The sequence below is a fragment of the Channa argus genome, chromosome 21, assembly GCF_033026475.1.
Source record: "Channa argus isolate prfri chromosome 21, Channa argus male v1.0, whole genome shotgun sequence".
NCBI classification, from domain to species: domain Eukaryota; kingdom Metazoa; phylum Chordata; class Actinopteri; order Anabantiformes; family Channidae; genus Channa; species Channa argus.
This window is the reverse complement of record NC_090217.1, coordinates 9,586,870-9,610,065: the sequence shown is the minus strand read 5'-3', so window position 1 is coordinate 9,610,065 and position 23,196 is coordinate 9,586,870. Positions and strand designations below refer to the sequence as shown.

The 23,196-nt window shown below is 39.7% G+C and overlaps 1 protein-coding gene across 7 annotated transcripts; it reads right to left on the bottom strand.

Moving 5' to 3' along the window:
- Nucleotides 1–640: 640 nt before the first annotated feature.
- Nucleotides 641–21,766, bottom strand: LOC137106932 (ninjurin-2-like). Of its 7 annotated transcripts, XM_067491012.1 has the most exons (5): nt 21,502–21,764; nt 4,374–4,510; nt 4,130–4,209; nt 3,260–3,445; nt 1,878–2,017 (listed from the first exon to the last, which is right to left on the bottom strand). In XM_067491012.1, exons 1-4 carry the CDS (start codon nt 21,595–21,597, stop codon nt 3,276–3,278), a joined length of 483 nt encoding a protein of 160 aa, XP_067347113.1. In that variant the 5' UTR covers nt 21,598–21,764; the 3' UTR covers nt 1,878–2,017; nt 3,260–3,275. The 7 variants fall into 7 exon arrangements, with proteins under 7 accessions (XP_067347117.1, XP_067347116.1, XP_067347113.1 ...); XM_067491016.1 differs by lacking the exons at nt 1,878–2,017; nt 3,260–3,445 and adding an exon at nt 641–1,030 and having other exon boundaries at nt 21,502–21,759; XM_067491015.1 differs by lacking the exon at nt 3,260–3,445 and having other exon boundaries at nt 1,327–2,017; nt 21,502–21,762.
- Between the last annotated feature and the right edge of the window lie 1,430 nt (nt 21,767–23,196).

Genomic DNA, 23,196 nt, shown 5'->3' with positions numbered 1-23,196 from the left:
AACAAATATTTGACGCTCAAAGTATAGTGAAGCATGTACAACAGTAAGATCAAGTTCTTTTTCTGAAATGACTGTAACTTCAGCAGCACTGCACTTCATAGAGTAGAGATAGGCCTACATTTTTTAATGAAAAGAAAGTTAAACATGTTTTTTCACATTTCAGTTTTTAATGATCATAAAATGCCAAAATCATTCTTCTCAGTTTAGCTATAAAAAGATCCAAAATCTATAACAACTGCAAACCAACAAGGCACAAGTACAACCGCCGGGCTTCGTTCCCACATGAGGTGTTGAAGGGAAAAAGAGACACCTTAAACAATTATATTAGTCACAGCAAAAGCAGGTATAATTCTATTACTTCAAAAATGTTTGAACAGAGATATTAATGTCAATTTGAAGATAGGAATTGTCAACATTTTATGGTTTTAATTCTGAAATCACTTTAAGGCCTTTCTGCACAAAATTCAAACTTGTTTAATCGCAAAATCGATTGTTGCCTTTTTCCAGTCGTTTGGGCAAGTTTTATCAACGAATATCATCCACTCTTCTTTTACTGTTACACCTTCACTGAGTGTGAAACAAGGAAACCGGAAATGTGTTGTAAATACGTTTTTAGCATTTGTGTACAATGCTGAGAAAACATTTTTAACATTTTTATTTCAGTGCTCCAACACAATAGGTACATTGACAGGTTGTGGAATTGATTTCATAAATTCAAGCCAACGTTAACATGTCGGATATGTGAAACAGCTGTTACATAAAATAGTTACAAATTAGTACAAATTGTCCTGTTCTGTTGTGTGTTTATGTGGTAGAGCAGTGCAGCCTGAAATTGTAATAGACAGACAGATGTGTGCGCGTGTGCATCAGTGAATGCGCATCATAAGCCATGGGAAGTATCCAGTGCTCTGCATGCCAAAGGTACTGATGAAGAAGTTGAGAACTGTGGTGATGAAGACAATGACGGTGGTTACGTTGTTCAGGTAGTCCAGGCGCCTCTGTAGAGTGGAGTTATTCAAGTCTCGACGGCCTGTGTCATACACGCAAGCACACAAGCACAAACACACACACAGTAGAGAAAAAGAGGAGCTGACATGCTGAGATTTCTGGTGCGATCATGGAGCATTTGTAGTAACTGCCACTTCACTTCTCAGACATCCTCACGTGCACATGCAAAGACCCCCATACACAGGAATCCACACACTAGAACTTATGACATCAGGCTCACTTCAAGTCCATTCTTGTATTTTACAGCCAACTTTTTCACATCAGCTGACAATTACTAGTCACCAATCCCCAGAAAAAACACAATATGCACAATATGTATTTTTAAAAAACACTTTACTATTTATTCAGTTTTTTGAGGAGTATGGGTTCATTACTGCCCTGCTGTCTGAGATTGAATCTTAAAAAAACAGGCTCCTCAAAACTATTTCCTAAAACAATTAAAACACAATATCATTGTTTACATTAGGTTTCTGATTAATCAATAGCAAACAAGGTGGAAACACAAGTACAAAACAGTTTGAACCAATCATAGCTGAACATATGCACAATTTCAAGCACATTATTGCAGCAAATAAAATAATGGAGATTTACACAGATGTTTGGGGGGTTACATTTATTTTAGCTGGATTATAGGCTGAAATCAGCATTGAAACAACACTATTCAAAACATAACAAATGACACAAAGCATTGTTTACTTAATTTCAACTTCCAATATTGTGTTTGCATGTGAATACAAGTGAAAAGCTTGTGCAAATGCTGATGAGTGTGAGCATGCATGCGGCAGTGTGTGGGCTACATGTGTGTCACACGAGTGTAAGTGAATATGAGTTTTGTGTGAGTGTCAGAAGTGGAGTCGAGCCAGCAGCCAGCGGAAGAAGCCGGTCCTCTTGGACCCAAAGAAGCTGACGAAGAAGTTAATCACCGTGGTGACGAAAATGATGCCTGTAGCAAGGTTGTTCAGGTAGTCGAGTCGTCTCTGATTGGACACCACGTTCAGGTCTCTGCGGGCTACAACACACACACACGGACAACACACAAGCACACATATTTCAAACATTTCACCCAGCCACACACACACACAGACACATGCATATACTTGCCCAATCAAGCCAGCTCAGTGTAAATCACTTATACAACTGCACATTCACACACGGTTCACACACCTTTTAGCTTTAGCCCAGATCATTGAACATTTCCATTTGTATTTAATAAATTTTACGTGACAAATGTGGTCCCCTCTCACACATGCAATGTAATGCTGCCCTGCAAAAGACCTCAGTACATGTTGAGGTTTGTGTTAAAAATGTATGTTAAAAATATTTTCGATTGAGTGAAAACACCGATGAACACAATGAGAAAATTCTTATTCTGTTCAATACGACAGGAGTTTTTGTGAAGTGAACATATTGAAGGAATAGTGAGACATCTTGTTATATATGCTCAGATGAGAAGATCAATACCGCTCTGATGTTTGCATAAATACTGTATGTAGGTGAAGAACGCAGCTGGTTGAAGACTGGAAGTTCAACTTCAGCTTTGTAACTGTTCTGATTCTGAAAGATTTTTATAACCCCTTTCCAGGCATAAGTATGTCGCAGACCGATTTTTTAAAATATCTGCTGATATGTTGAATTGGAGATTGATAGTTTAATTGCATTTATGATATTAGTGAAAGTTTAACTGGGAGAATGATCGTCCTGAAACTAACGTAACGTGTCCTGCTAGAGAGAGGACATTTTACTTTGTTGGAGCTGTGGGAACAAAGTCTGTTGTGACTGTGACATCAGTGTTACAGAGTGGAGCCTCTAAACCTGCACTTTGACCCAACAACAGACAAGATTAGTTTTGGTCTGTCATGACATTACTACAGAATTATCAATAAATGGCAACAGCTCGGATGTGATTATATCAGGCTGAGGCTGACATTGAAAGGAAACGATTTGACTGGCTTTATTGAAATACACTCCTGTACTGGATCAGTTCGTTACATCTCTGTTTATGGACTTCACAAAAACAAAAGTCTGTAAGTGTGTGTGTTTCATACTAGAATGAAATGGTTAAAGGTTAAAGCTGCTACAAAAAGGATTTTAAATGTTTGAAATGGCGCCTTCTGGTGGTAATATCAACAATTACACTGTTATAAACCGTAGGTCATTTGGCTTTTAAACCAATTTTGACATAAACAAAATCTACACAAAGCAGATTTAATCAGTGCCGTTTATGCCCGGTTTGTCTATGAACTGTACATACACTGTGAGAATGTGTGTCATAGAATGAAACGCTGAAACAGCCATCGCAGCAAGCTGCTGCGCTGGGTGCCGAAGGCGCCTTTGATGATGTTGATGATGAGGGTGAGGAAGATGATGCCGGTGATCAGATTGTTCAGGATGTTTAACCACTGCTGACAAGATGAGAGGCGAGTCATCTCAAAACGAGCTGCGCACACACACACACACACACACACACACACACACACACGGATATACCAGAACACATGCACACAGACAGAAACATGCAGACACAGACACACACATCTAGTTGGTTCCTTAGCCTGATCCATTCAACCTGAATAAAGCCAAACATTTATTATTACATGTAGTTGATTAGTACTGTAAGTTTAAGTCACACTTGTTTGTGTAAGTGTGAATTCATTTGTGTCTTCATAAGAATCACTCCCTAAATCAGTCCCATTTAGAAATGCATCCTAGCAAAGAGGCCAGTGCGCTCCATCCCCATGACAGAGATTAAGATGTTGGTGATGAAGATGAGAAAGATGACGATGGTTACGATGTTGTTCAGGCTGTCTAGGCGCTTCTGATTGGCCTCCTCGTTGATGTCTTGCCGAGCTGCAACACATACGTACACACACACACACACACCAAAAATAACAACTAAACAAGAACAGGATACAACACAAATGATGTATAGATATATTCCAGCATTTCTTTTACTTTAATCATAACCTTAAACACATATATGTGTTTTTGTAGATGGATTGGACATTTTAAAACTCAGCTGACTGCTCTTGCTGCGTTTTTACAACAAGTCAATGTGTTAGTACATTAGTGTGTTAATGTGACAGGTTAAAACAAGGGAGTCTTTTAATCTTGTGATGCTCACCAATAATAATGATCAGGACTCCAGCCACTATCTGAAGAGCCAGGGAGAAGGAAATGAGTGTCAGAACAGCAACGTAGTACCTGAGGATTAAACATCCCGATCAGTAAATGTTTTTAAGGCAACGCTAAATGTGGTGACATTCAATTAAAGTCATCAAAAGTTACAGTGAGTATAGAACATTTTGCATCATTTACTCCATTTTGTTTCCTTTCTGATTTTCCCCTGTTTGTCACACAAACTGTACCTGTATCCAGCTCCCTGTTCAATGACAGTTTTCATGTGTGTGATGTTTGCCAGGAACAGTGCAATATCCAGCATGCCCTCGGCTGCACTCTTCTTAGTGGCATACAGGTTCATGTTCAGATTAGAAGCTGACCCTCCCTGCAAGACAAAACACAACATATATTTGTTGAAGAAAAGAAAGAAAGTGAGGAATAACATACAAAAGAAGAAATTAGATCAAGATGAGAAAGAGATGAAGGGGAGGCAGAAATGCAATAAAATGAAAGTGTTCTGAGCAGCAATGTTTGTGTAAGTCAGTCTGCTGAAGTCAGAGGGCAGCAAAGACCACAGATTCCAACTCTCAAAACTGCTAGAGAAAGAACTTGATATATACAGTACACTCATTGACCAATTCATTAGGTACAGGTATATATGTACCTAATGACGTGGTCAGTAAGTGTATGACCAAAAAAAACCAAAACGTCCCTTTGGACAGATTTTGTTCTTACAACCGAACTCACATACCAAATGTGATCAATAAAGACACTGATTTCATCTGACAATACTTTTAGAAGTAACAAAAGATGAATATTGTCAGTGTGATTGCTTTTTCATCACACCAAAATTTGTCTCAGGAGTCTCTCCGCTATATTGTGGTGATGCTAAAATGAGAAAAGTGTTTCCAATGTGTCAAATAATGGCTGCAAGCAAACACAAAATTCCATTTTGCCTTGTGGTTAATTTATCAACAGAAAGACAACTAATTTTCCAGTGGTTGGAAACAGTCATTTTTAAAAGGATAAAGATGGGCACTTTGTTGTGCATGAGGGATTGAAGGAACTGACCCTGCGTGTGTGTGCGCGCGCACACGTGTGTGTGTGTCTGTCTGTAAAAGTAAATATTCCAATTTCCACAGGGCAATCATTTGATAAAGAAGCAGAAAATAACAGGTGAATAGAACAGACAGAAATTATTTTCTTTCTTTGCAGTTTTGCAACCACCAGTAAAAAGAGAGATGTATGTGTGTGTGTGTCTGTGTAGATAAATTCTCAACCTATCACTTTAGACTTGATCTGTAGAGAACACTGCATGGTGTGTTGTGGTTTCCATGATGTCAAGCCAATAAAAATAAAAAGAAGTGTGTGTTTGCTTGTGTGTTTGTGCGTGCGCGTGTGTGTGAGTGTGTGAGAGTGTGTGTGTGTGTGTGTGTGTGTGTGTGTGTGTGTGTGTGGAGAGAAACCTTAAACACGATTATATAAGACCTTAATTTATGGCTCAAAGCACATTTCACATACTTGAATTTAAAGAGCTATAAATATTGTTGTGCTATAGTGCACAGACTGCAGAAGCACATATTAGGTTACTTTATGTTGGTTAAAAATATTCTGTGCACAAAAGGATCAGTTTATCTGATGCTGTGCAGTCGGCTTCTCTTTAGGCTGCACCGAAACAGAGATGTGTTTAAGAGAGCCACAGATTATTTATAGAAAGAGTGTGCATACTGGGGAGCCATTGTCATTTCTGTTCCAAAATAAACAGAATTGTGATGGTAATCATTCGACAGCTTTTGTCTATGCAGACTGTCTCTGGCTTTATGTGTAAGATCAGCCAAAGGCACTGTACACATGATCGTGGTTACTGTGCTGAATGGTTTTACCATTTTAAATATCATTGTGTTGGCCATGGTGCAAGTAATCCTTCAGTGACCACTGCAGAAACACTGTACCGCAGTACTTTCTTGTCCATTCATTCCCTTTTTCCTGTGGTGGGAGAACAGGAGCCAGTCACAGCTGAAATTGGTTAAGGAGGCAGCCATGTATACTCACATTCACACCTATGGCCCAGTGTAGATTCACCAGTTAACCTAAGCTGTGTGTCACTGGGAGGAAACCAGGGTGGCAGAAAGCTGAAGCCTCACTGCCAACTGGCAGTGTAAAGAACCGTGTTGCTGTGAGGCAGCAGTGCTAATCATGTCACCGCAAAAAGTAACATATCAGAACATCTGTGTCGATTCTTCAAAGTGTATGAACAGAATTTCAACATCACGGCTACAAATTACTGGCTTTAATAAATTCACACCGGTCTCTCCCAGTTGTCTCACAGTCAGTCTCAGTGTCAGAATGAAAATAGACAGCATACACATTTTCTCTTCTTCTACAACAACACGTTTGAATAAATAAATAATTACGTGCCATTCTTGTTCATGCTATTTTTGGCATCTTATCCAAAACCTTTATGAGAGTAGGTTTTGTGGCTATTCTGAACAAGAACTAACGCTTTCACCACTTTATGCAAAGCAGTTCAGCTGAATAATGCTGGACCCTTAACAGTAACCATTGCACTAAGTGTTTTGGAGCCACGTCTGCACACAAGGAAGCCCTTCACTACTTGTGCATATTCCCACATACTCGCGACAACAGTGTGGTTGACGTGAAGACTGACTTTCTGCAGGCTCGTATCATGTGCCTCGGTGACTTTTTATACTCTGACAGTGCTAACAGTGTAAATATGTGTTCAGCTAACCGACAACGACAACCAATAGCACCACAAAACTACTGTACAGCTGAGCCAGTGTGTTTAGTCCAGTCCACTCCTGCCAGTGAGCTCTGGCGCACTTCCTCCTGTGTGGAGACGGGGATTTGGCAGGTGAGCTTTGGTAACAGCTAGTCTTCATAGACAGTGTTCATAAGAAGTCTGCGGCTTATCACGACTGTGCCATGATTTCTGGAACAACATGTTGACACTGACATTTTCAAATCTAGGTTAGGACTCTGAGTGCCACAAACCAAACCCAGAGCAGACTGGGGCCGTGTGTAGGAGCTAAAGTATGTTTTCTTGCTAAGTTTGAACAACATGTACTTTGCATTTCATCAAAATGTTCACTTAGCACAGGTTGTAATTTGAAATTTGATTAATCACGTTGCATGGGCAGCAAATCATCCATTCTAGTCTTGTTATCCCCGTAAAATGGAAATATTGACTTCATGCTCCAAGAAAATACAAAACAATTCCTAGAAAGTCTGTTGAAATACAGTGACCACATGTATCATGGCTTCTTTTAAGTATGTTATTATGTGTGTGTGTGTGTGTGTGTGTGTGTGTGTGTGTGTGTGTTAAACAGAGAGAAATGGGCAGGAAAAAGAAAGACCGAAACAGAGAAATGGGGAAGTGATAAAAACAGATAGCATTAACTCTAACACCAGAGAGAGCGAGGCTGAGAGAGGAAGTATGTATATACTGGCCTGTTTCCATCTTTTCTCCATTAGGAACTCATGCAGTCACATTTTATCAACATCAGCCTGAAGTATGCTGCCAACACACACCAAAGCACTGGAAGGGCCTTAGTTAAAATGTGATCAACATGGCGTTTGTGATTTAGTAAAATACGTCCTTACATTTTCTGTTTTACCCCTGGTTTCCCTGGACAGATTAACAGCAGCTGTGTGGAGAAGTGGTGCCAGGAGGTCAGCAGGGCTGCACACATTTAGCATCAGAAGCTGTGAATTACAAGCATCAGGCCTCGGGTCATCATTTACAGACTAAACAGCATCTTGACATTTGCCTATGAGTATCTTCAGGAGTATTTCTTTAAAAACCTCATCTGTGACTCTTTTTTTCTCTATATCGCTCATTTTTAGGGATTCCTCTGTAAGGTATTGTTATGGGATTTTACATGTGGTGTTCCTGGTGTTGCATTCACCATCCATCTTCACGGTTCAGTTTAACTTCATCAGCTGCAGTCACATTTTTGGTGCTGGTCCTTAACTTGCAGTGTTTAAACACATACATGTAGTTTACAGTGAAGCCTAAATGAACATTTTATTATTCATTTGAGAAAATGTTCTGCTGTTTTCTGGAGGTCCTTGGTGTCCTTAGGGGTCACAGACACCTGTATATTTCACGTTGTAGAAACTTTTCCTAGAAACCCTTGCAGAGCTCCCATTCCTAAAATTCCCTGATCCACAAATATATGCATGGGGCCCTGTCACATAATGCACATACACACAGACATGTACAAATATACACCAGGGCACATGGGAGGCCCCCCCCTCAAGCTCACAGGAAGTACTCCTCCCCTATGCTCCTATTGGTTACTAGAGTAGCCAATAAGAAGGCAAATCCATCTAGGAGGGGAGCTCTGGTTTTCCTTCAGTATCTTATTTTTTACTGTCTTTCTGTCTGTCTGTCTGTCTGTCTGTCTATGTGCTTGCATATTTGACAGTTTTTCTTCTTTCCATTTTTTCCAAAGCTCTCCGCCTGAAGGCGTCATCTTTCGGTTTGGTTTTTATGTAACTGCCATTTAGGGCAAGTGAGTAGGAAGAAAGCAGAAATGCAGATGAAGAGAAAGAGATAGCGACAGTGCAGAGATGAAGTGTCAGCAGTTTAGTGTGAGGAAGGGTGGCATTGAAAACCATATGTTTTCTTTTCTCTGTCATTCACTAAGAACAAAATGGTGCCTGAATTACTATTTACTCCAATGATTTTGTCTCCAATTAGTGAGGAAAAATCTGGACCCTTAATGCTGCAACAACAACAAATTACAGAACCAATGACTCAAGTGAAATGGTGAATTAAAGGCATTGCTCGTGCTGACTAACCACAATGGATTATGAACAAATTTTAGAGTCTTCACAGTTTTGGTTAACATACAATACCACAACATTTTGATCTGCTTTCATTACTCTGTAGCGTTGTTTCCAGTCACAGGTATTTTTAACCAAAGGGCAGACACGCAACGCTAAGCTGTTAAAAACAGCAGCACATTTATATAGCAGCTACAGACAGACATTGCTATGTTGGATGCATATTGGTGGAACTTATTTACAGTAGGATGTATAGGATCATAATGTGTCAGTGATCATTTGTTAGTTCAGAGAAAATCTATTCCACAATGCACATTTTCCGGGTTGACAGTAAAAAATCTTTCAAAATCATCAGCCAAGCATTAAGCACCAGCTGAACATCACTGCTTGAAATTTTTCGTGTTTGTTTTGGGGGACAGGGTCAGCGCAGAAATGCTGCTTGTTTATCTTTATATGTGTGTGTGCGTGTGTTTGCGTGGTGTGTGCTAAGGAAAGGATGGGTGGGGGTGGTGGGTATGTCAATGAATGAACTTATGTTCAGAAACAAACAAACAGTGGATAACGGGGGGAGGGGCTGGGGGTGGGGGTGGGGGGTGCGAAGGCAGATAAGTTAACAAGGTTTAAGTGGAAACTGGAAATTTTTCATTTTCTGCTAATTTGTAGCTCAGAGGACAACATGTCATGTTCAGCATTTAAACGATAGTAACTGATTCTTTATAGTTTAACATTTTACTTGAACTCTATGATCACTTTAGAAGATGTCATACAATAGGCAGAGATGTACCGTCAACTGAGGGACCCAACAAATCTAGGGAAAAGGAAAAGTGTAAAGAAAGGTTTAAGAGATGGGCCAAATTACCTCTCATATTAACATTTCGAAAACAAAACTACAAACCCCCTTAAACCTCCCATAAAGCCACCATATTGTGCCCCAGGTAAAGGCCTTGATGGGCATCGTTACCTGGGGCCTGGATTCTAGGGTCACCGCTGGTAACAGGACAGATTAAACTCCTCATGCTTTATAATATCCAAGCTTTGTTGCATCTCGACCAGCTACAAAATTAACATGGGTCTTACAACTGAATTGCTAACACTGCAGATTTATAGAGATTTAAAAGTGTGTGTTTGTGTAACATATAGAAACACTGGGAAAAGAAAGAGCACAGTGACCTCAGTGACCTCTGATGCTTGATCTGAGACACTGACCCACACACAGTCTCAGAATATCATCCTTGAGGAAAATATGAATCAAACATGACACATGCAGAAACAGAGTACACAGTATATATACAAGAAAAACACATGAATCTCACACAGAGAACTACCTTCCAACCACACCACAGTAATCTAACTGTTACATTTCACCACAGGAGTGTGCGTTCGGACTTCCTTCAGGGAGTAGGAGAGAAAGAGTGGCAGTGATCTGATATCACTTCACTCTCTGCATTCCTGATCATAACCACATGGTATAACATTCCCATATCAGTGACTCAGCCAGCTGGCCCCAGCAGCCATGCAGGGTTGGAGGGTTAGGGGGGCAGCCTACGGAAACCTTACAAAGGGTCTCATTTCCACCTCTGCAGGATTTTACAAATATATAGTAGGTTTTTATAAATATTATATTGCAAGGTTTTGCTATGGTACTACCTGCAATGCCTATGGTCAAACAAAAGGAAACAATAACTTTTGCTATATCATGAGCTGGACTCAACAGTGATGCAGTGCTGTGTGTGTGCTGTGTGTAAAGAAGAGCTTATAAATGCCTCATTCTCCTCTGAAGAATCTATTACATATGGGGTTGACATATGTTGCAGACTGTTATAGCATCAACTGGTGTACCACATGCTCTTTAAATGTGTGCCAGCCGTAATAATGTGTGTGTGTGCCTGTGCGTGACCCAGGTGGGTATGGGTGTGTATCACATGCCAGCAGTGTGTTCACGCTCAGTGTCATGGCAACATTGCTAACACATAAACAGAAGAGTTCTTCCTATCTTTGAAAGGCTTTCTCTGAAGTGAAGTGCAGTGTTGACGAGCAGGAATGACAAGAACACACAGCCAGAGTTAACTCGGGGCCTCGCAGTAAAATGAAATCTCTTGAATGTGCAACTCAGTCAGACTAATGTCAAGGAGACTCTCTATGTCACAAACAGAAGTTTTGCACTAATAGCTTCAGTGTATGGCCTTTGTTCAAACTATTACACTCCCACAAAGACAAAATAGAATCCAATAATAACATAGGTGTGTTGCTTACTACGGGTTACTGCATTTGCATCAATAGATATGCAGATGCATAATGAAGATTTGTACCGCAGCTCAATTGAGCAAACCGGCTTTCTAAACGGCTGCTTGAGGCATGTATTCATGGTCACTCATTGCAAATGGTTCAGTGTCACTTTCAGTCATGTCCTGCATTATCTTAACTTCATTGAACTAGATTTTTAGTCGAATTTATTTTTGCAACAAAGAGCAAACAAGTAAATGTTGACACATTTTTGGTTGTGCAGACATAAAGACAATTTGTCACAGAAAGAAGTGATTTAAGGTTCAAAATGTCAAAGCCTGTTATCCAGGGGAACACAGCAAACAGCCAGGTGCATCTTTCTTTATTCAGGCGATAGAGCAGAATTGTGTACTCAGACTCTTGATTCAGACAGACACTCCATAAAAAAGACACACTGTTAGTACGAAGCTACTGTACCAGTAAAATGTTGGAAATTCTGAATAATTCACAGCAATATTTGTCATTGTTTTTCAAGTTTGCTTGTCATTTCCTTGCATATTTTGTAATGAGCATATTTCCAACAATTACACTAATTACACTGTTTATTTAATGTATATTTCATTTAATTCAGATCACCTTCCTTTAAGCTGTTCTGGAATCTAGTCTCTGAATTAAACATGAATTCTCTGAGCCTTTTTTTAACCCTTTTTTAACCCTGTACAACATTTCACATGCAATTCCTTTTTTTTTTTTTACTGCTGCATGGCTAATTAGTGTACACATACCTGCACACATACCTATGTCATGAAACATGTTATTACTAGAAAAAAGATACATGTACAGTACTTTAAACTGTGGAATGTAAGGGGTCTGCAACAGCATGATTTGTGGAGTTGTAAACACACTCTCCTCATTGTTCAGTGTTTGCTTGAAGCTTTTATGACAGGGAAGAATGACTTTGTGAGGATGATGATGGCAGCAGTTGGAATTCCTTTGTTTCTTTGTGCTGTTTAACCTGTCATAAAAGGTACAAACGCCCCGTGGGAACCAGAGCATCACAAATACTGTAAATAAACCCATTTAAGGGCCATATAGTTATTTTTTTAAACTGCCAATTGTGTGACCGTAGAAAGTGAAACCTGACCATAGAGTCACTGTGTTGTCACCAAGCTGCTGAATTGCTTTTTTCGTTCCCGCCGTCTTTCAGGAGGTCAGAGTGGTTCTTTGTGTAACTATACCATTTGCTCCCGTGAAAGGTGGACGGTTGAATTTCAGATTGAAACACTTTCTGAAACACAGTTTACACAATAAGATGTTTAAAGGTTACATCAAAGAAAATGCCAGAAATATTTTTAATGCAGCCGTCGATCCTTGTGAAACTGATGTTTACCGGTAAAGCACAGCAATGCTGCAGTGCTGCATTCTACCAGTGGAATAAAGGAGCGAGGCTAAAATAAAAATGCACGTGAAAGTATAAAAATGAAGCGGAACTATGTTCTGTGTAAGTTAATAGATAAAAGAAACAAAACAATTGAGGCCTCATGTGAGATATTTGATTGCCTTGTCGCCTTACACAGCATGTATCAATATATCATATTAAGTTTATTTTATGATCCAAAGGTAAACAAATGAATGAGCTCAACACAAATATTCAGTTGAGGAGCTTTGGTCCATTTAAGGACTTCAAATTTTCCAGGTTCTGATTTCATAACAAATACATCCAGGTTGTAGCTACATGTAGTCTCAAAGCTGGTTATGATCACATTTGTCACTTTTGTCCTCACCCACTTTCCAACTATTTCCACCTCAAGCTGAAACAATAAATGTAGCATCTGTCTGTGCAGCCGGTGGCTGGAAACATAAATGTCCATGACATGTGTGCACGGAGAAGAAAACATTGATTTAACCCAAAGTTAACTCCTGCAATAACAGCACTCTTGACACACTGATAGCACAATCGTGTTCCTCCAAAATCCAGCATGTGTTTTCTTACACATTTAAATCGCACGCAGAGTATGTACGGCCCAACATGAAAATCATTAAAGCATCAAAAAATGAAAGCAACATATGTGTTAAATAGTTCAGTACTATGAGTCATCTAAGCATTAGAGTAACAACCACTGTGATTACAAAACCAGACCAAACAGTGTTTGTGGTTTGGAATAATTATAATTTATTGAAAAGGCTTTTTGCCACAATTATGATCTTGATTTACAACCACACTGGAGAAGCTGTCTCCAAAACAAACAAGACAAGAAGAGTGGGAGAGGCTCAATGCTGGAGGAAGTGTGGTTGTGGAGAGTAGCCTACTGCTGCAGGCTGTAAACCCTGTACCTATACAGCACATGTGGGTTTTTCTGGATGAAGACGTGAAATAAAACAAAAGAAAATGTTTTATTTTTTAGTGCTGTTTTGCCCATAGATGAGATGATTTGGAGTTTAAACCTCCCTCGGGTGTACAAGCATTCAGGCCTCGGCCATGTGTGATATCTCAGGACATTCCTCCCTGAGACTTCCTGGCTTTTGTGACTCGGCCTTCATCACTGTCCACAACACACACTTCCTTCCTTTGTGTTTGTGTGTATGTGGGCATTCTTACTTCCCAAGTTCCACGAATGCAGCTAGTTTGTGCCAAGACTGGATCCCAGAGGGAAGTCATTTTAGGAGAATGATACAAACATAGAATCCACCTATACAAAATGAATATAGGTTGTCTATTACCCCTCTATATTTACAGCTTACACCTATTGGCTGTAGTAACAATGGTGGGAGCAAAAGAGGAAGTTAGGTAGTGGATGTTTGCCATCATTCAGTCTCGCGTACGTCAGCCACCAATAAAACCCTTATCAGACCTAAAGGCTAGTTCTTTAGGTCTTCTCCAGGTGTTCGTTAGGTATTTTGCTCCTTTTTAACATGATTGATCCCGTGATATTCACTAGGCTGACCTGTAATGCACCGACGAATACACTGAATACACACCTGTGTACACACCATAAGTCTACAGTTATTGTTTCCTTCAAGTTTACATTTGCTCCTTAAAGTTCACTTTAAGAACGCATATAACTAAAAGATGGAAACAAAAGTGAAGAATTTCTTCTATGGAGTTTTACAACTTTTATCCGCCAGTCTAAGCCCACAGAGATTAGGATCTTCCCAGGTTGCACAGACATTTATGTTACTGTAGTAATAATATGGGAATGATGAACATGGATCAAAGTTACCTCAGCAGCCACTCATTTAATTCCAGATAACCACAACGGTGTGACAACCCCAACTTCTAACCCCAACCCTGACACACAGCCAGCACTGGAAATTAAGCTGTTTAATCATCTTGATGGAAGCTCTGAGACAAACCTCTCAACATTCATTGCCACATCTGTTTGTTGCTTTAATGCGTTTACACACAGTACAATGCACATCCAGAGGTTATCAGTTTAAATAAATAATTTTAATGTGCAGTGGTCTTTTTTTTTTTTTTTTTTTTTTGGTGGCACCAGGTCAAATATTTACTGTATTGTCCCCCAGTGTGCAGCGTAACAGGGTATGTTGAAAATAAATACATACCAGCACTCAGCCCTCAAAAACGTCTTTGAAGTTTTATGCAGTGAACTTCATATTAATTAAGCACTAATGGAAATGCATACAGGGAATTCCCTCAAGACTTGGTTGATGGTTTCATTGCTTTACACAGAGGACAATTAATAACGAGTCCCTTTGTTTCACTTTATGCATGATCGCATTGTGTTGAAATCAACAATAGTCCCATGAGCACAACAGGCACCGAAGCACATCAGTGATGGAAACTGGATGAGGTAAGACAGAACCTCACCCATCTCCCACACACTATTTTCCCCTCAAACACTTCTGCCCAGCTCATTTTTCCTTCACACACACACACATAAACCCCCACATGATTCTGTTGCATTAACAAAAAAGCCTTTATTCGATCATTGAAAACCAAAGCTTGAAGTGTTATCTCCCCAAACTCCCATAAAGTTTACCCAGAATTCAAACAAAACTCATAACTGCATACAGGCTTGAGAATGTCTTAAGGGTTGGCAATGTGCTGAAGGTTTTAGAAAATAATATTTATTAATTGTATGAATGCCTTTATATAAATAACTGAAGAAACAAATGCAAATATGCACATCAACATAGTGTATATTCAAGTTTATGTTTATGGCCACTTGATGAATATAAGTCCAATATTTACTCTCACTTTCTACTTTTAGTTTTATTCAGACTCTAAAAAGAAAAATGTAGATCTTTAGCTGCCAATATTTTGTTGGTTTCTCAGTTTTTTCTCAATTTGATTCAGATTGTTTTACATCTCTTTGTGGACATTTTGATATTGTGTTACCTGCTTATCCACTATATGTTATATACTGCATGGGATGCCTGAACTCTTGGGGCACATTTGATAATCTAACCCCAGCAACAAGTTAATTTAAACTGTTGAAATTGAAGTCAGTGAAATAGCTAATGAAACACGACACTCCTAATAGCTGAACCACTACTGTTAAATGTAGCTGTTATATCTGGAGTTGATAGGCAACATACGATTCTATGAAAATAAATTTGGGAATTATAAAATAAAGAGGGCGTGTTCAGCGCTAAATACAAAGTCTGTGAAAGACCAAAATTGCAATACAATGAACTTGGATTTATAAGTCTGGTTTGCATTGTGTGCGTATGAGTTATGGTGTCCCAACAGGGGAGCCTCAGCACCAGAGAGGGGGTTTCCTGTTCTGTCTTGGCAAATATGGCTGGAACAAGTAGAGGAGGAACGAAAGTGTGACACATCAGTCTTGGCCTAAATGTGCAATAACGAGCTCCACAGAATACAGATGATCTGTTAACATGATATCCAGTGTCATTATGATACGTATCATGCTGAGTCCAGAGGGAGTAAATATTTAAAATCCCACTCGTGTTTATGTAAAGGAACAGACTTATTTGTGCCTCTGTGCTTTATATCTGCTGTGTTTCACTTTATGACAAAATATTTCAGAGTGTGTGAACAGCAGGATAAAAAGAGACTATGTGCATGTGTCTGCTACAATCTAATTGTTTATATCTGGTGGAAGCTAAGGTAAAGCTGTTTAAAACCAAGTCAAAGTCATTTCCTTCTAAAAATGAAAAGGAAATACACACACTCTTGTCTGGTCAGAGGCATAAACAGAAAGTGGAATGTTGTAATAAACAAAAAAGGAAAAATGGCTGAGGGAAAAAGACAGCACTGGAAAAAGAGGTGAACCAACCTAACCTATGTTTGACTGTGTAGGATGTATATATAAAAAAATAGTGTTACCCCAGCCACCATTTTGGTGTCATTGTAAAAGATGATGAAAGCCATTTGGTGCCAGGTGCCAAAATGGTGGGATTTCAACAGAAACCTGCCTCCCTACTTGGGGAGAGCTATTTTAACTGAAGGTTGGAGGTTATTCGAGAGGGACAAATGACTTACAGTGCAACAAAGTTGGAGAACTTGTACACCTTCTGTATGCTTGCACAAAACAGGTGTTGCCATTGCTGTATCTTTGTGTTTCTGTTATCAGACAGCTGCAGGAATAAAACAACAATACTGTAGATTGTAGCAGTAGATCAATAATCTAAGTTATTAGGTTTGTTTTAGAAAGGTCAATCCAGTTATTTCCAGATAGTGGCAGTAATTAAATCTGTTTACAAAAAAAAAAAAAAAACAACAAGGCATCAAGCTAAAAAAACAAAAGGCCATAGAAAAGTGAAGTAAACTGTTAAAATGTAACAGGAGTCTAACTTAGGAGAACATACTTAAGTATCTCAAAACAGGTTTAGGTGGAAAACTTTAGACACTCAAGCCATATTATAATATTTATTTGTATGAACATGACACTGTCAGTCAGGCTAAGTTTACATTTATGTATACAGGAAAAAGTATATAAATTAATGGCTGCACTTTCCTCTTCCTCATTCCTGTCATCAAGGTGCCCTTGAGCAGCCGCCCTCCAGCAGCTGTTAACAGCATGCATGTGTGGAAGCCTATTCATATCTAAACTCTGATATGAATGAATCCCAAATGCTTTGACAACCTGTTGGCATCCGATTGTTTTGTGTGGTCAGACACACATTCATTGATAGTTTTGTCGCATGGCACAACAATATTCTGTACCAAAGCATATAACTTTACACACACCTATTACACAACCACCATTTTAAAATGAGGCTCAGCTGGGTCTCAGATTAAAGTTCCCAGAATCTTGGGCACAAACATGGACACAGACACGTAGATACACACACACACATCTCGTAATTCACACCCACATTCAGAATGTGGCATTTGCCATGTAGAGGCCAAGGAGGGGTTACACACACGCACAAACACACACACACTCAGTCAAAGAGAGGATGCAGTGTATTCTGGGAGGTGAGAGAAGTGGGAGAGAGCTGAGAGAAACAGTGGACATGGACCAGACACTAGAACAGTTGGATAATCTTATCTTTGTTCTGTGGGAGAAACTATAGGCTGAACAGCTGCTGGAAAACCTATTGTCATTGTGTGCCTATTGTTATTAAATATGTAGAGCTTTATAATCAAAAGGTATTGAAATTACTATAATCATTGATGCTGTTATTTACTGTAATATATGAGACTTGCCCTCAGTGGCCAGTTCACACTTGAAGAGTGGCAGCAATCTTAGGTTTTAGATATTATAAGTTAAGACAATCAATTCAAAATTAATCTTCATTTTTGTCATTTCACTGAATTTGCACACACTTACAATTTCCCTTTGCATTTATTGGAATGGCCTTTTAGGATATGCACATGTGCATGTGTGTTATATGGACCTTTTACTTTTGAGTCTCAAATAAAGTTTAGTCTATTTATCTGAAGGGCACCTGATAGATTAATCAATAGAAACCAAGCTATGCTTGTTTGGTAAAAATGCTACATCATGATACTATACTTCGTGTTTAAATATGCAAGATGTTGAACATGTGGTCAGAAAGGAATGCTATGCATAAGGGGATGCAACCCTGGATATTACCAGAGGGGCTGAATCAAACAAACTCAGCAGAAGCAGCTTTGAGTCATCACAACAATGAAGCAAAGTTTTGTCCACAACTACCTTTCTCTGCTGTGAGCTCAACATTAACCTCTCAGTGTTGCCCTGGCTTCTGTTTACTTTGCGGAAAAATGGAGGTTCATCAGGAAGAGATTCTGTTGTTGGTCAGAGTCTTCGTCGTGGCCATTTAAATCCTCCAGACATTCACAAAGTACACAAGGAAGCATGTGAACAAAGACGCCAATGAAGCTGACACTGTATATGTGTACACACTGGTGCACAGTAAGTACATTTTGGGACTTAGGGCTGTGACGGTCGGCAGTCTGCCAGCGTTGGGCCGTTGACGAGAATCATCTTTGTGATGTCACTTTACCAATTCGTCTGCACTGGCTCTGCGACATTGGCTTGATGTGTCACATACTCAGTAGGCACTGTGTCCTGTTTTCGCCACTTTGGGGATAACTTAAAGGAAACTTCTGCGCTCTTTGTTTACTTATTTTCCATTCCTCAAGCCTTTTTGGGGGTGGGGGGAGAGTATTTTTTAAGGGGAAGCATGTGCTTGTGAGGTTTTAAAGATTCGTGTCTTCTATGATATGAGTGAGGTTTGGACACAGTGCTACAAACACCCTAAAAGTTGCTGGTTTTGGGTTTTTACAGAATTTGTTGGTCTATGGGCCGCAAACGCATTAAAGATTCCATCAAGTTTCTTTTTACAGGTGAAAAAAATAAAAGAAAAATCACATACTGATCCCCATACTAAATGATCCCCTTCTGATGGTTCAGTCACTCCCTGTCTTTGAAACAGGCTATGGTTAAAGAGGCTGTGTGATTTCTACTACTTCTATGTCAGCGCTCGACTCCCTGTTGCTGTGCTCTAAACATAGATAATGAGTTAGAGGTGTAAAGCCCTCACACCATAGAAATAGATTCATCATTGCAGTTTCACATAAATGCTGCATGAAAGCCTTATAAATCAAATTTCAGCTAATTACATGCCTCCTTTAAGACTTGATGCTATGCTGAGTGCACTACTGTCTGGATAGTGAAGACATGTCACAAACTCAGTGACTGTGAAACCCATGTGAAGGCAAGCAGATGGTGTAGAAATGTACAAGCATCAAACATAATTTGAAGCCATGTGTGCCTGTTTGACACATAAGGGTTTGATATGAAGCCAGCTCCGATCAAACTAACTTAAAGATGTACGGGGATGTAAAGTCAAGTTAAACAAAAGCATCAAGTCATTTGGGGTGAACTATATGGATATAGGACCCAAAATAACCGTGTCAAGTGTTATGAAAACAACCAATATCGTCACCACAAACTGTTGAGATTTCCAAATTTTCACAAATTAATAAATCGTTGAGCCAAAAAGTCAAGAGACAGCAGCACATAATATGATTAGCTATACTTCTATATTTTTTAGTTTGCACCATCATGCAACTGTTCCCTGAGCACTTTAAGGACTCTGCATTCATGCTGGCCTAAAGTAAAGATTCACGGTATGTCCTTGACTTTGAAAACGACAGTGAGAATATCACCTCGGAATCAGGTTAGCCTTCAGCTATCAGTCTCAACATAGAAAAGAGGTACATGATGCAAAACAGTCATATATACATATAAGTCAATGAATAGGGCATGTTGGTGTTGACATAGGCATGACATGATGTCCACCTCTTAAAACACACATGCTTGCTTAAACCCCTGCACACGGGTACATGTAACACATACAGTACACAAGCTTATATCAACTTTTCTAGGCATCACACAATTCTCTCTTTATAGCTGCCAGCAATTGATTAAGCCACCAGGGTCACAATGACCAGTTGTGGGTGAAGACTTGGCATCTCTGGTTTGTCCAGAGATGCTTCACCCACAAGTTTGCATTCTGATCCACGTGATATGATTATGGTCAGACCGAGAGGTGGCTTGTGGCCAAATGGGCCTATAGGTTCTCATCTTATCTGTGCTAATGAGTGTGAGGCCTTGGGGTCTGCAAAGAAGTGATGCTGGTCTTTACAATCATTCACAACCCAAGTTAGTCACTTTATTGCTTGCTAATACTGCTAAAACACACACCAGGCCCGTTCTGCAGCTGCTTTGGTTACAGGGAGTATTGTTTGCACTCTTCAAGACATTACAGAGAACAAAAGTGTACTTGTCACATTACAGTGACCCAGTGTAGACCAAGTACTGGTAAATCAATAAAGAAATGGATTTTTAAGCTTTGACTTAAACTGCCTTCCTGTTCAGAGGTACTGAAATACAGACTTGACATTTTTACTGACTAGCATCAGTGATTCTGCCCAATTTAAAATGGATATATTGTGACCAATCGCCCAAAACAAAGGAAGTTTATGCACAACCCTTCACCAAAAAAACAATAAACACTTTAAAGAACTTTGATCATGTGCAGTACATTTAGAATGGCTGGCCCTGAAGCAAGTGGACTAACACACAGTTTATCTTAAGTAACAGCACTTTGTTCACTGAAGACCATGTAGCTAAATAAACTACTAACTGATATCAGTGTTTGTTGATGGGCAGAAACACCGCTGACCTAGACGCTGACATAAGATGAATCACAACAGACAATATGGAGGTGTGTGTGTGTGTGTGTGTGTGTGTCTGTTGTAGTAAACAATGAATGAAGAATAAACTGCAAACTTGCTGTGAATGATATGAACCTGACCAGAAAAATTAAAAAAATCTATCCATCAGAAATGAAACAAAATGTACTGAACGCACAGATGACAGAAAAAAAAATTAAGCCAGCCACAAATTTAAATAATATATAATATATCAGGTCCTGACCCTACCTTGACCCTTTTTCTTGGCATTAGTTAGGACCTGTTCTGTTGACCCATAGCTCCACTAGAGAACCTATTTAGTCTTAGCACCCAGGCTCTAATTGATATTTGATGGACGTAGCCATTGTATCTTGCCCTCAGAAACACCCTAACCCAGAGCACCCAGCAACCCTGTGATCCTTAGCTCTCACATAGGCAGGACATACCACAGCTGTGCAGCAAAGCTAAAGCAGCACAGTCACAGATCAAGTGGAAGAGAAGGGAAAATGAAAGAGGGAGGGAAAGAGGGATTGAGAAATGGTAGAACCTGAGAGGAAGATAGGGCACTGCTGAGCAAAAAGGAATGCATCTACAATCCAACTTCACTATTCACATTTATTTGTTTCTTCATTTCTTTTTTCTGTTCCTCTTCTTACATGACTGTCTCCCACCCTCTCCCCCACCAATTCTCAAACTTTCTCAGATGTTTTTTTTTTGGATGCACTAACCTGCAGGGGACCACTGGCTGGCATGGTGGATCTCAGCGATGTCAGGTCGATGTCTCGGCCCTGCTCTCCTCTCTCTGTCTTCCCCAGTCCCTGCATAATGAGGCCCGTAGTGAACAAGCAAACTACCGCAAACACTCAGGCACAGAGTGCTGCCCCGAACAGCAGTGAAAATGTGAATGCAGGGATGGCAGTGGGACTTATGAAAGGAAATTACCCTGGATGCCAGGCACCAAGCACAAGGCAAGGCCAGGGAGGACAGCAGGAGGACAAACAAATGGCTTATTCACTCCATCCTGGTTTCTCTCACTCCCTCTCTTATTCACCTCGAACTCTTTCAGTTGTATCTTTCCTTCTATCCATTCTTTCTCTGCACCACATCGAGGCTGTAATATGCTAAAATACTATATACAAATATGGTCTTAAATTTAAAATTGTTGCCATATTTTGAATCAGTCTTGATCTTTTAGTATATTAACAGTGAATCACAGCAAAATAAGAGTCAATGCACACCAGCCTGTGTCTCTGCCTGTTTGGTCAAAGAAAAACATTTTTCTGTAGCTCTGTAAATTAATTGAGTTCAGACATAGGTGGTAACTAAAAACTAAAGGCAATGACACTAACAATCAAACAGGGGAGTGGATAGCAAGAATTATCTAAACGAGAACTGAAACAATGACCCCGAGAACATAACAGAACACTGGAAAACTAGACATTCATGTGACCATCAAGTAACCAAAGTACACTAGAAAACAAATCATACCCTCACCCGACTAAACCCACACACAGGGAGAGACCGACACGGAGTGAAAACCAAAATCAAACCAAACAGAGTCCACAAGAACTGGGTCACAAGTCCAAGAACCTTGAGCTAGCTAAACTAGACACCAGCATGCCACAGCAGACACAGACAATGATCCAACCAGGAACAGGGGGAGAGCTGGGTTTAAAAAGGCAGGGGAACAGGTGAAAACAATTGAGAGTGTTGATGAGAGGTAAACTGGAAATGAACTGGGGACAGGAAGAGGAGAAAAAGAGGAACAAAATAAAAGTCCAGGGCAGGAAGTGAATGTGAGGGTCAGATCACGACATCCCCAGGCTCTGTTACAGGACCTAAGGATCCTACCTGCACAGAAAACTAGTGATATTATTGATGTCAGATTTTCATATGACAACGATCTCCAGGTATTCAAAAGACTACAGGTGAGTGAATTACAACTTATTTTGTTGCCAGATCAATGACATGTATTAGTAGCATCCAGTAATGCAGCTAAAATTACACAAAATCTACTTTACACTTTTTATTTACACTTGTTTACACAAAGATCATAAAGTAAACTTTTCATTTGTATGAGGAAGAAAGTAATATCTCATACTAGCTGGTGTTGACTGAGGTGACATGGGAATGTGCTGCTGTTGACTTTAAAGACAGAAGCTCCAGGGATTGGGGTTGAACCAGACAGACACACAGACGGAGGAGAAGGAAAACAGACAGAAATCGTTCCAAACATAGAGGTCAGCGGTCAGCATGACGGGAAAATACAGTACGGCGAGTGAAAAAAGGCTCCAAGTGGACACACAAAAACGTCTACAATTTTTTTCTCATTCACTCAGATCAGACCAGCGGCACTGGATGACAAACATACCAAAAAAAGGTACAATAAAGTGCGTTTATTCGTCTCAGTCTTGTTTAAATAC

Bases quoted from the DNA above. Each gene is read 5' to 3' on its own strand.
- LOC137106932 (XM_067491012.1), bottom strand. From the start codon at position 21,597: ATGCAGGGACTGGGGAAGACAGAGAGAGGAGAGCAGGGCCGAGACATC. The intron at 4,511-21,501 runs GTTAGTGCATCC...TTTGTCTTGCAG, and splicing joins CAGCCAGTGGTCCCCTGCAG to GGAGGGTCAGCTTCTAATCT. The intron at 4,210-4,373 runs GTACAGTTTGTG...TTTAATCCTCAG, and splicing joins GAACAGGGAGCTGGATACAG to GTACTACGTTGCTGTTCTGA.